The 12,511-nt window shown below is 42.2% G+C and overlaps 1 protein-coding gene across 8 annotated transcripts in view; it reads right to left on the bottom strand.

Annotated features, from left to right (window-relative positions):
- TTC23 (tetratricopeptide repeat domain 23) overlaps window positions 1–12,511 on the bottom strand; it is a 91,307-nt gene that overhangs the window by 43,401 nt on the left and 35,395 nt on the right. For all 8 annotated transcript variants that reach the window (XM_084801260.1, XM_084801261.1, XM_084801257.1 and 5 more), the window contains exon 6: window positions 11,326–11,503. In XM_084801260.1, the coding sequence (XP_084657386.1) occupies window positions 11,326–11,503 (178 nt within the window). The remainder of the gene's footprint in view (window positions 1–11,325; window positions 11,504–12,511) is intronic.

The following is a 12,511-nucleotide window of genomic DNA, read 5'->3' as shown; positions in this document are numbered from 1 at the left end:
CTGGGAAGATAACAAAACCTCTTTGTGTGTATTTAATAAATGCCTATTACTCATGGTCTCCTTGGAGACCTGTGGCCATGCTGTTCCCTTCAGGTAAATATCCTTTAAAAAAGGGAACCGTGATAAGTGTTTAATAATTACTGTAAATAAGTAAAAGCAGCTTACCCCTGGCAGTGGGCCTGTGAGTTTGGAGCACTTACGTGTTTTGAAACTTGGAGCAGTTCCTATGAAGCGGAGAGTACTTTTGTAGAGTTACTGTTGTTAAAGGGGCTGGGTGACTAGCCTATAATGAAAGAGCCGCTAAACAGAGAGTCTGGACTCCAAGCCTGACTTTCTGACCTCAGATTTAATGTTACTTTCGCTTTGCCAAGTTTCTCCTTCTTTAAAACACTCTTTAATCTTTATTAGCCTTAAGAATAAATAAAAATAATAGTTAACTATCAAACTTGCCAAATGTTCTAAAAGCAAGTGGTTTCCTCTATAATACAGGTAGAGAGAAACCTTCTAACTTAAATTCAAAACTTAAATGCAACAGAAGATAAAAAAAAAATTTAGACATACGGAGACAAATGAATGACAAAAAAGAATCACCAATAAGTTCACCAAGGTTGCAATACACCAGAGGAGCACTAAAAGGCATTTACTTTCCTATACTATCAGTGAATACTCAGAAAAGGTTAAGAAAACACCTTTTCCTATAACAGCATCAAATACAACAAACATGTCTGGCAAGATGGCTCGGTAGGTACATAAAAGCTTCTGTGAAGCAAGTCTCACACCCTGAGTTTGGACCCAAGAACCCACAGAGGAAGAATAGAACCATTTTTGAAAAGTTGTCTTCTGACCACCATATGTGTGGCTGCCCTCACACACATACATCACACACACACACACACACACACACACACACACACACACACATACACACACACACAGATGATAATGAATAGAAGTTTAAAACAACAACACATATTTAGGCATGAGTTATCTAAGTAAGTACGAAGCGTGTAACTCTAAGGCTGGAGAGATGGCTCAGTGAGTACTTGAAGGATAAGGATCTAGGTTTAGGACACCAGCATCCATGTAAGATATCAGTCATGGGTACCAGTGAGAGGCACACATGCTCACAGGCATGCACACATACACTGTATCCAATACATTCCTACAACACACACACACACACACACACACACACACACACACACACACACACACACACACACACCCCAAAACAGTAATCAAACAAAACCATTTAAACTCATACTTACAAAGTATACTGAAATGTGCGGCAGCACAGACCTTTAATCCCAGCACTTGGGAGGCGGTGGGTCTCTAAGTTTGAGGCCAGAGTCTACAGAGTGAGTTCCAGGACAGCCAGGACTACACAGAGAACCCCTATCTCAAAAAACCAAACAAGCAAACAAACAACTCAAAACTTAAAATAAGCGTACTGAAATAAGCAAGAGAAAACCTAAGTCCTGGAGAGATATCCATGTTTATGTATAGAGCAAGCTATTGTTAAGATTGCAACATTTTACATCATAAGTACAGATTTAATGCAATGTCTTTCAAAATGCTGGTGGAGCTTTTTGTGGGGGCAAGGGGCAGAAATTGACAGGCTGGTCCTAAAATTCACATGGGAACCCAAGGGGTCTTCAATAGTCAGGACATTCTTGAAAAGGAATATCAAAGTGAGATTACAGTCACTGATTGCAAAACTTAGATCAAAAGAATAGAGCTGATAGTCTTCAAATAAGCCCCTGTTACTTGAGGCTGTTTGACTTTGACAAGCATGATGAGGCAATTCCACGGTGAATGTATGAGCTGTGTATAGGCAGGTAGCCAAGTACAAAGAGTGGAGTTGACCCCTTATGTCAGAGCACACATGAAACTCAAAGACCGTGTGTGTCCGACCTGAAAGCTGGGAGCTGCTTCAGGGAAACTGAGATACAAGCCTTCATGAACTTAGATTATCCACTGGTTTCTTAGATGTGAAACTAAAAGCAACAGAAAAACAGACAAATTAGAATTAATTGAAAGTAAAAGCTTTGGCACCATTAAGAAAGTGAGTGAAGAGCTGGACATGGTGGTGCATCCCTGTAATCCCAGCACTCTGGGAGGCAGAGGCGGGAAGATAGTTGTGAGTTCGAGGCCAGCCTGGTCTACCAAGTGAGTCCAGGACAGCCAAGGCTACACAGGGAAACACTGTCTCGAAAAGCCAACCAAAAGAAAGAAAGAAAGAAAGAAAGAAAGAAAGAAAGAAAGAAAGGGAGTAGAGGAGACCATTTACACTCCATGTCCAATGGGCAGCCTGGCTCTAGCATCAGGATATGCAAGCAACTCCCAGAAAAGAATGAGAAGTCAAAGAACTGTCTAAAACAGGCACAGGATTCGAAACATTTGACCAGTAAAGGTATAAAAATGGCTAACAAGCCGGGCGTGGTGGCGCACGCCTTTAATCCCAGCACTTGGGAGGCAGAGGCAGGCGGATCGCTGTGAGTTCGAGGCCAGCCTGGTCTACAAAGTTAGTCCAGGACAGCCAAGGCTACACAGAGAAACCCTGTCTCGAAAAAAAAAAAAAGAAAAAAGAAAAAAAAAACCAAAAAAAAAAAAAAAAGGCTAACAAACGTAAAAGATACACAGTTAGTAATGAAGGAAGTTAAAACTTAAAATATACTCAATAGTCTAGTTATGATTTAAAAACACAGATAATGGGATGGAGAGATGGTTCAGAGGTTAAGAGCACTGACTGCTCTTCAAAAGGCCCTGAGTTCAATTCCCAGCAACCACATGGTGGCTCACAACCATCTATAATGAGATCTGGTGCACCCTTATGGTGTGTAGGCACACATGCAGCTGTATACTTAATAAATAAATAAATAAATAACTCTTTAAAAAAAACCACACAGATAACAAGATGTATTGGTGAGGAAATACCTCATTGGTAGGAACAGAAAACGTTGAGGTCACTTTGGAAAACAGCCTAGTGGCTCCCCAAAGCTCAGATAGTTACCCTGTCACTAAGTGGTTACTCCTAGTCTTACACACAAGAGAAACAAAAATGTCCTTATTAAAGTTGAGTATAAAGTCTCTTTTAATATAATTTATTTTTATTTTATGTGCATTGAGTCTTGTCTGCATGTATGTCTGTGTGAGGGTGTCAGATCCTGGAGTTACAGACAGTTGTAAGGTGCCATGTGGGTGCTGGGAATTGAACACGGGTCCTTTGGAAGAGCAACCAGTACTCCTAACCACTGAGCTATCTCTCCAGCCCTTTGAGTAATAATTCTTATTAATAGCCTCAAAGCAATTGGATATATATATAAATGAAAAGGACTGAAATACAAACACATACTAAATGTGAATAAGGCATGAATATATGAAGTCAGACACAACAGGCCATATATTGTCACACTTTGTTTCTATGAAATGTCCAGAATAAGCCACATAGACAGGAAACTGACAGATGCTACGAGGAGGGAATGGAAATTGACTGCTAATGGTTTCATTGTTTCTCAAAAACTGTATGGAATTAGATACTGGCTGCAAAAAATTATAAATAAGAACACCACTAAGTTGTATACTTTAAGAGAATAGCTTTAATGTTGTATAAACGACCTCAATAAAAATGAGCCAAATTTAAAAACAAATGACAATTTGAGTGAAAATATTTACAACATGTATCATGGATACCAGGATCAATATTGTAATATATATTTCAAAAAACCTTTAACAGCTATGAAAAGCTAGATCAAAAATCCTATTTAAAAATTGGCAAATGATATGAATAAGTCACACAAAAAGACAATTCACAGAATTAGAGTTCCTTTAACATATGAAAAGATATTCAACTCCAGTTTTAAAAATAGAAATGCAGATTTAAGCTATATTGAAATGTCATTTCTCACCCATCAGATTGGAACTAACTTGAAAGCTTGACAATACTCTTTGTTGAAACAGACTGTGCGGAGACTGGTGTTCTTATACATATGAGTAGAAATACACATGGCATGTGTTCCTGAAAGGCAACTCAGAAGTATAGCACAATGAAAAACAAGAGAAAAATAGCAATGTATTTTTCAATAATATAAAGCCACCAAAGTACACTGTACTTAATCTAGTAGTCTCACACATGTGTGGTTTAAATGAGAAGGGCCCTCATAGGTTGGAGGAACTATTTCGGAAGGAGTAGGAGGTGTGGCCTTGCTGGAAGAGGTTTGACCCTAAGAGTGGGTTTTGAGGTTTCAAAAACCCATGCCATTCCCAGCGCTCTCTCTCTCTCTCTCTCTCTCTCTCTCTCTCTCTCTCTCTCTCTCTCTCTCTCTCTGCCTCAGGCTTCTGGACCATATATATTTGTTACTTACTTGGTGCGAAGAAAGTGGGAGCTATTCCTAACAGCAGAATGTCAACTGACAAATGCAGTAGGAATGATAGTCTAGAAAACCAGAATTTTCCAACTATCACAGTTAAGACTCTGTCAGGAAGTCTGGCAGAGGTGGCGCACACCTTTTATCCCAGCACTTGGGAGGTAGAGGCAGGTGGATCGCTGAGTTCCAAGCCAGCCTGGTCTACAGAGTGAATTCCAGGACAGCTAAGGTTACACAGAGAAACCCTGTCTCGGAACAAACAAGCAAGCAAACAAACAAACAAACAAAGAAGCAGAATCTGTCAGGAAAGAGTTACCAATAAATGTTAAACTTAGAAGGAAATATTTGGCAGGGAGAAGAATATAGAATGCTAATTAGGTCCATGGGAGGAAACAGTCGCTACACAGTGGAGAAACTATGTATCATCGTGACAGGGTGATGAATGTCATCAATGTAGGACAGATGGGCACTGTGCCTCTGGATGCAGTACACATCCCCCTTGTAGTGTTCTATCGGGGCACACATCACTCAGACCTAGTCACGAGAAACACCAGGCAAACTAAAACTGATAAACCACCTATGCAAAGCTGGCACACGTGTGTATATATTTAAATTTCAGTGTCATAGAAGGCAGGGTCTACAGAGAAACCATCCCAGATTAAAGACCAGAGTTCTGATCCTTAATGCAACACACGCTCCTTTCCTGGGTCTGTACTGGCTGGAAAATTACGAAGGGCAGAATGGAGACAAGCAGCAAAGTGGAATGTGCCCTGTGCCAACAGAAAATTCCTGCGCTTCATAACTGCGTTGCCAATATCCTTGTCCTTACAGAACACACACTGAACTATCTGGGAATACAGGGGCATGAAAATTTCCAAATGCTTTAAATTTTTATTATACTTTGATACAGCTTGCGTGCATGTCTGTATAAGTGTATGGACATGCAGATACAATGACCTACATGTGGGGGTCAGAGGACAAATTGTGGAGATGGGTTCTCTCCTTCCGCCATGTGAGTTCCAGGGACTGACCTCAGGTCTTCTTGCTTGGCGGCAGGGGCTTTACCTGCTGAGCCATCTCCCTGGCTCCTCTAAAGCATGCAATTATCCCTTTGGGCATATGCAGATAGCTATGTATGTTTATATGTATGCCAATATATGTAGGCAGGGAAAACAGGTACAGCAGAGGATTATAAATGGGGAATATGGGCTCACAAACAAGAGGCACTTAGCTAGGTCAGTTCCCATCACATAGTGCTGAGGTCTCCTGAAAGTGAGAAACCCTGACATTCTGGAAAGGGCTTCATCTGTGAGTCACATATAATTCCTTTTCTGATACATGCTCTTAGACATGTGCATTTCTCAGTGTAGGTTCTGTACTGTGGCCTACCTAGCTCTAGTGCCTCACAGACTGCTGGGTTTGCCTCCCACAGAAAAATCCAGGATGCCATATCTACCACACTGTAAAACAATGTAACTCTTCAGTTTTAACTAACATGCCTGGATTTTCTTTAAGCACACATGCCTTTTCTAGGAAAATCCAGCACCTCTAGGGATAGACTAGTACACTCTGGAGGGTGGCCTGGGAAGGCCTCTCTACACTGACCTCAAGTCTTTGTATGCACGTTGGCAATACTGGGTCTTGCAGAAGCCGCTTTCATCCTAGTGTGTTTTGTTGAGTTGTGGCCCTTTATGAATTAATCTGAACATAGTATCACTTGATATATTTCTTTTGCGTTATAGGCATTGGCAAACAAAGGAAAAATTAAAGCTTTAAGGGTAGACATAGATTTAGTCATAAAGGTTTAAGGAATAGCATTTGAAAAGCAACTTATATACTCTAAGGAATATATAAGATAAAGAAGAAAAATCTTAAGATCATATCAATGCATGTGAAAAAGCATCCAACAGAATCTAATGCCTATTCATGATTAAAAAGAAAATTCTCATAAAAGTGGGAAAGGAGGAAACTTTGTAACAGCTGATGTCATTCTCAGTGGTGAAAAACCCCTAGCTGTCTCCGGAGATCAGCAGCAAGGCTGTCCCTCATCACTGCTTTGCAAACGCTGAGTCCTGAAGAGTCCAATGGGACAGCAGTGAAGTGAAGGGCAAATAGACAGATTGGGGATGAAGAAATAAACTGTCCATATTTGCAGAGGATACATTGAAATTCTGAAAGAAGTCCTTTGTTTCAAAACTCCTGGGCCCAAGAGGCACTCACAGCAAGATAACAGCTGGCTGTTGCTATACATCCGACAACAAACGGGAATCTGAAATTAAAAGCAACACCGCTTGCACTACCATCACTACAAAGTGAAATATTTAATAAAATTTGATTTGAAATCAGATCCCAAACTGAAATCTAATGAAACAAGTGAAACTCCATGTGACAAAACTATATAAAACTACAGCATCGATAAGCGAAAGTTGTTGAAAGAACCACACAGAGACGCTTTGTGTTCGCAGACAGCAGGATGCAGTGCTGCTGAAACATCAATTCTAGAGACTGAGCATAATCCTAACCAAATGTAAATGGGTTATTTTATGGTGACCGACAGGTGATTCTAGAGTTTATATGAGAAAAAAAAAAAAAGGACTGAAAACAGTGAACCCAACTCTAACAAAATGAAAAGTGGGGCCTAGACTCCCTGATGGGGCAATAGGTCAGTGGATCAGAACACAATGTTCAGAGTTAGGCTCACATGGATATTAATCTGTGTTGAAAGCCCAAAGGCAACATAATGGAGGTCAGACAGCCGTTCCTACATATACTGCTGGGGTCAGTGAATATTCAGATGAAATAACATGAACCTAGCACGGATCTCACACTTCACAAAATTAACTTGAAATGGATCAAAGACCTACAAGTAAAGCACTAAACTACAGGAAAATCAGGTGGCACTTGGGAGGCAGAGGCAGGCGGGTCTCTCAGAGTTCAAGGCCAGCCTGGTGTACAAAGCAAGTTCCAGGACAGCCAGGGTGGTTATACAGAGAAATTTTGTCTTGAAAAAAAAAAAAAGCTGGGGGCACAGGGAAGGAAAAAAAAAAAGCTGTGGAGACTCTCAATGATCTTGGGTTTATAATAACTTTTTAGATAATATACAAAACATTGAGTAACTGGTAAGTTGGATATCATTAAAACTGTAATTTTCTGAGCCAGTGAGAGAGCTCAGTGGGTAAGAATGCTTGCCACCAAGGCTGAGACTCAGAGTTCATCTCCAGAGCCAGCATTGTAGAGGAGACCAGACTCCAGCAAGCTGTCCTCTGACCTTTACCCATGTACCACGGCATTGTGCATCTACATACATAAACACACAAAGGGAAAAATTCAATTAAAGACAAATTCTTCCCTGATAAAGACAATGCCAGGAGATGACAAATCTGGGAGGATGTTTGCCAAAGATACTTCTGATAAAGACTTACTCAAAATATAGAAGGACCTCTTAAAACTCAACAGCAAGAAAATCTGATTTAAAAGATAGCAAAGGCCTTAATAAACACCTCTCCAAAGAAGATAATGGATGGCAAAAGTGAAAAACATCCGTATCATATCAGCAGCAGTACCTATTAGTGCAGCTACACACAGCACAATGACATCTCCAAAGGTCATTTTGGTTCCTTGGTACATCCATTATTGGAGAGCTTGTAAAGGTCCAAAAGGAACTATAAAGTACCAGAGCAGTCTGCATCTTGACTTAATTTTAGGGCATTGCATGCTAATTTGTGTGTAAAGTTACATGTGTGTGGTTGCAGGTAGCAAGTATTTCAAAGAGATCTGGCTTGTGCTACCATGAAGCTAATTTATCTTCTCACGTAATAAAGAGAATGCATTAAGGGGGAAATACAGCCCCTCCCTCCATGTTCCTGCTTTCGGCGTTTCTGAGTTCTGAGAGGATGCAGAGGAACACAAAGTCTCACCATGGCTGGCAGGAACATAAAAGCATGCAGCTGCTCTCTGAAAGCACGGTGGCTTTCATACAAAACTCTACGATCCAGAATGTACCCAAGACTGTGGAACATATGGCCTTACAACAACCTGCAGGGATTTACGGCAACATTATACAGAAAGATGGCTTAAGTAAGAGGTCCTTTGGTAGGTCAATGGGTAAATAAGATAGGCAATGTTAAAATGAAAAGTGTCTTTAACCCATGAAAACACACAGAGGAAACATAAATGTGTGTTGGAAAGTGGAAGAAGCCAGTCTGGACATAAACTATATGATTCCAACTAAGTGTCGTTCTGGAAGAGGCAAAAACTCTAGTGATCAATGGTTCCCAGAGGAAGGAAGAAACAGACGGGCAGAGAGGACTGATAGGGCAGTTAGGCTATTCTGCACGTATCTACCCTGGTGGACACATCTATGAGACCCACGGGACGAGAAGCAGCAAGAGTCAACCCTGGTGCAGACTGTGGGAGTGGGTTCGGAGAATGTGATAATGCAGGGCCATCACTGGTCCTAAAACACCACTCTAATAAAATCAAAACAACAAACAATAAATCAAAACCAAATCTTTGGCAGGATGTCAATATGAAATCGAGATTATAAAATATTCATAGCCTTCCTCTTAGCAGCTTTTCTTCTGGGAGCTGACTGAAGCGAATAACTTTTACGCAAGGATATCCAGAATTATTGGTACAAACACAAAGAAAACCACACACCAACCAGAGTTCCTACAGTCAGTAAATGATGCCACACACCACACAGTGAACTAAGCCGGGACCTGGTGAGACTCAATGCTCTCGCTTTTGCTCACCCGCAGGCACCTGCCACTCACAGCCCCTCCTTCATTCCTACTGCTCACAGCTCTCCAGTCTGTACACATCTGCCCATTTCCACAGGCCTCCTGAATCCCGGCCACCTTCCCCCCATACCTAGGCTGCTGAGGTCCCCTACAGGCCATTCCTCTGCTTATATCCTTTCATCTAATTCCCACGGAGAGATCCTTTTAGACCAATAGTCTCATGCCTCAAAAGCTCCAACTGCTGGCAGGAGCGAGCTCACACTCCTAACTAGGACGTTCATTTTCATGGCCCTATGGCCCTAGGCATGACATTATACCTGAGTGGCCAATCTTTGTCTCTCCTTTTATGAAGGTCCTTTTGTGCTAGACCTCCTCGCCTTCCAGTACTTTAGAAACCACCCTCTCCTAGGACAACCACGGAGCCCAGGTGGATGTGGCCCTTAGCTCTAGTCCCAAATCTCCAACTACCTGGCTGTCGCTTGCACTCTTCTGCCTCACAGGCATCACAGACTCATCATCCGACCTGCAGCCTAGCTCTCTCTACCATCCCCGCCCCCCAGAAACAGTACAAGCAATCCCCTCAGTGGTCTGTACTCCCAGAAATCTGAGATTCTGCTTTGGCTCTCCTCCTGTCCCACCAGGTCTGGTTTCTAAGTCCTATCTACGCTGCCTCCCAAGGCTGTCTCAAATCATCTGCTTTTCTTGGTCCTCAGTATCTTCATCCTACATCAAACCCACCTTATGCTCTGCTTGTGCTATTTCAGTAGCCCCCCCAAAGTGGTTTGCTCCCTTCCGTGCTACACACACACACACACACACACACACACATCCCAAGTCTACTTCAGTATCAGGCTTTGCTCTGAATGATGGCTTTTCGGATTATGTATTTCTGAGTACATCACTCAGCCTTTCTAATTCTCATCTTTCTTATCTATAAGCTGGAAACAATATGTTACACAGTAGTATTAATGACTAAAAGAGATGATCTGGATACAGGGAGAGATTGAGACCCTCCAACACACTGTGAGTGGGAGTATAAATTGTCAGACAAAATTTAAGAGGCACCGGTTATGATGTATTCTTAGTACCATGTCATTATTATCTCATTTAAAATAACAGGAATGGGTTAGAATAGATTTTAGATTGCCAGGGGGAAAAAAAAAACGTAAAAAGGTGCTTGGAGCAGATGGTGTGATGCAAAGCTGTCTGGCTCCCTGTGGTGCTTAGCCGGGTGGCATCGCTGTGGCTCTGGTGCCTGGTTGTTTACTCCAACACCAGTCCAGATGTTGCTGGACAATATCTCATAGGTACAATTAACACAGTCAACTTTAAGTAAAGATGATGGTCAGTCAAATGAACGGACCTCAGGCAATCAGCTGGCCTGAAGAGCAAACTTGCTGTAGTTTCCCAGAAGAAGGCGGCAGAGCAACCCTGTCCCATTTCCAGCCCTTCTGCACTTGCTAGTGCTCCAAGCCTGAAAACCAGTTTCTTCAAACTCTCCCCTCCCCGCCCCCACCCGCTGCTACACAATCTATTTGTAGTGATTGTGCATATTCTATGTTATTTGGAGGACTCCGAATGACACACATGCTGAGGAATCTCATAATGACAGCGTAGAAAAACACCTCCTAGTACACGTTGAAAGGTCTTCAGACAAAGAATTTAGAGGGTAAATAAAAGGCGTAGTCCTGGGGCTGGAGATGGCTTAGCAGTTACCAGAGCATATTGCTCTTGCAGAGGACCTGAGTTTGGTCCCCACAGCCGTGTCCGGTGGCTCCTCACTACTCATAACTCCAGCTCTAGGGGGTCTGATGTCTCTGGCTACTGAGGGCACCCATACACATGAGTATATGCACACAGAGAGACAGAGGGACACATAATTTTTTAAGTTTCTTTTTTTAAAAAAATACTAATCAGTTTAGCAGCACACATTCTAAATAATTTAATAAATATAAACAAACTCCTGGAATCGCACTTGAGTGGTATGTGTAATGTGAGAAACAGAGAGTTTCAGGCTATTTTCATTAGCAGCAAGGACTGGGGTCCAGCACACACCTACTTAACTTTCTAACACAAAAATCTTTGCTGAATAGTGACCAAGTGTTCTAATTCTCTTCAGCAGATGACAGGGCCAGCATTTCAGAGCTGTTCCGGTTCCAGTGTTTAGAGAAGCATTGGCCCAGCACAGCTTTGGGGGCCAATATATTGCACCTTACCCGTGAGAAATGGTTGATGGCTGCATCGTAGAGTCCCAAGGCTTGTTCCACGCCTGCCAGTTCCCTTAATATGGGTACACACTCAATACTGTTTTCGTCTCTGATGATCTCAGTATATTCCAAAGCCTTTTGATAGCAGGGCAAAGCTTCTTTTGGTCTTTTCTGGCCTTGATATACCCTAAAGTTAGAAAAAAAAGAAAGAAAAAAAGACAAAAGCTGATTGGCTGCGGTTCATTCGTATGATTGACAGCAATCTCCTTTACACAGAGTTGATAATGTTAACTGTACCTATCAAACACAGTCTTGCAACATTTTTATTTTTAAATGAGCCAACATTGAAAATCTAGTCTCCCTGACCCTGGTACTGAGGCTTGTTTGCTTGCAAGCTAAGCTTTCCCTCGAGAAGGAAGCAGGGCGTGCTGGTGAGGAGGCTCTGTTCTGGAGCCTGAAGACCAGGGGGGCTTAAGAGCCGGCTCTCCATTTGCCAGATTTATGAAGTTCAATCTTTCAATCACCTATAATCAGCTTCCTCACCTACAAATTAAGAATAATAATAGTGCCTGTTTCACTGGATCATTATAAATATTAAATCAATTCGTTCACAAAAGTATTTAGTAGAGTCTCTCGGCACAGAGAAGAGCTATGTAGGGGTTTCCGTTTAAAGAAGTACGGATGCTGAGATTCTGTAACTGATCTGTTTAGAAGTTGTCCAACATGGTGCTAGGCATGGTGGCATATGCCTTTAATTCCAGCACTAGGGAGGCAGAGGCAAGAGGATTTCTGTGAGTTCAAGGCCAGCCTGGTCTACGTGGGGAGTTCCAGGACAGTCAGGACTCTGTTGAGGTGTTGTCCAGTATGGATGGAGGGATGCTCAGTGGGTAAGACCACCTGCTCTGCAAGCATGAGGGCTTGGGTTTGGATTCCAGTATCGAAGTAAAAAGCCAAATACAGCTGTGCACACCCCTAAGCCCAGCGCGACGAGGCAGAAACAGAAAGTTACTGGGGACCCAGAGAGTGACAGAGCAGGACATCCAACATCCCCCTATAACACCCACACCAGCATGTGATTACAGCTACACACACACACACACACACACACACACACACACACACACACACACCACACAAACATGTGCACACACCACACCCATGCACGTGCATATACCAAACACATATGTGCATATAC

This window comes from Acomys minous (assembly GCF_964271855.1).
Source record: "Acomys minous genome assembly, chromosome: 2".
NCBI classification, from domain to species: domain Eukaryota; kingdom Metazoa; phylum Chordata; class Mammalia; order Rodentia; family Muridae; genus Acomys; species Acomys minous.
The sequence above is the reverse complement of the archived record's forward strand: the minus strand, read 5'-3'. Positions and strand labels throughout refer to the sequence as shown.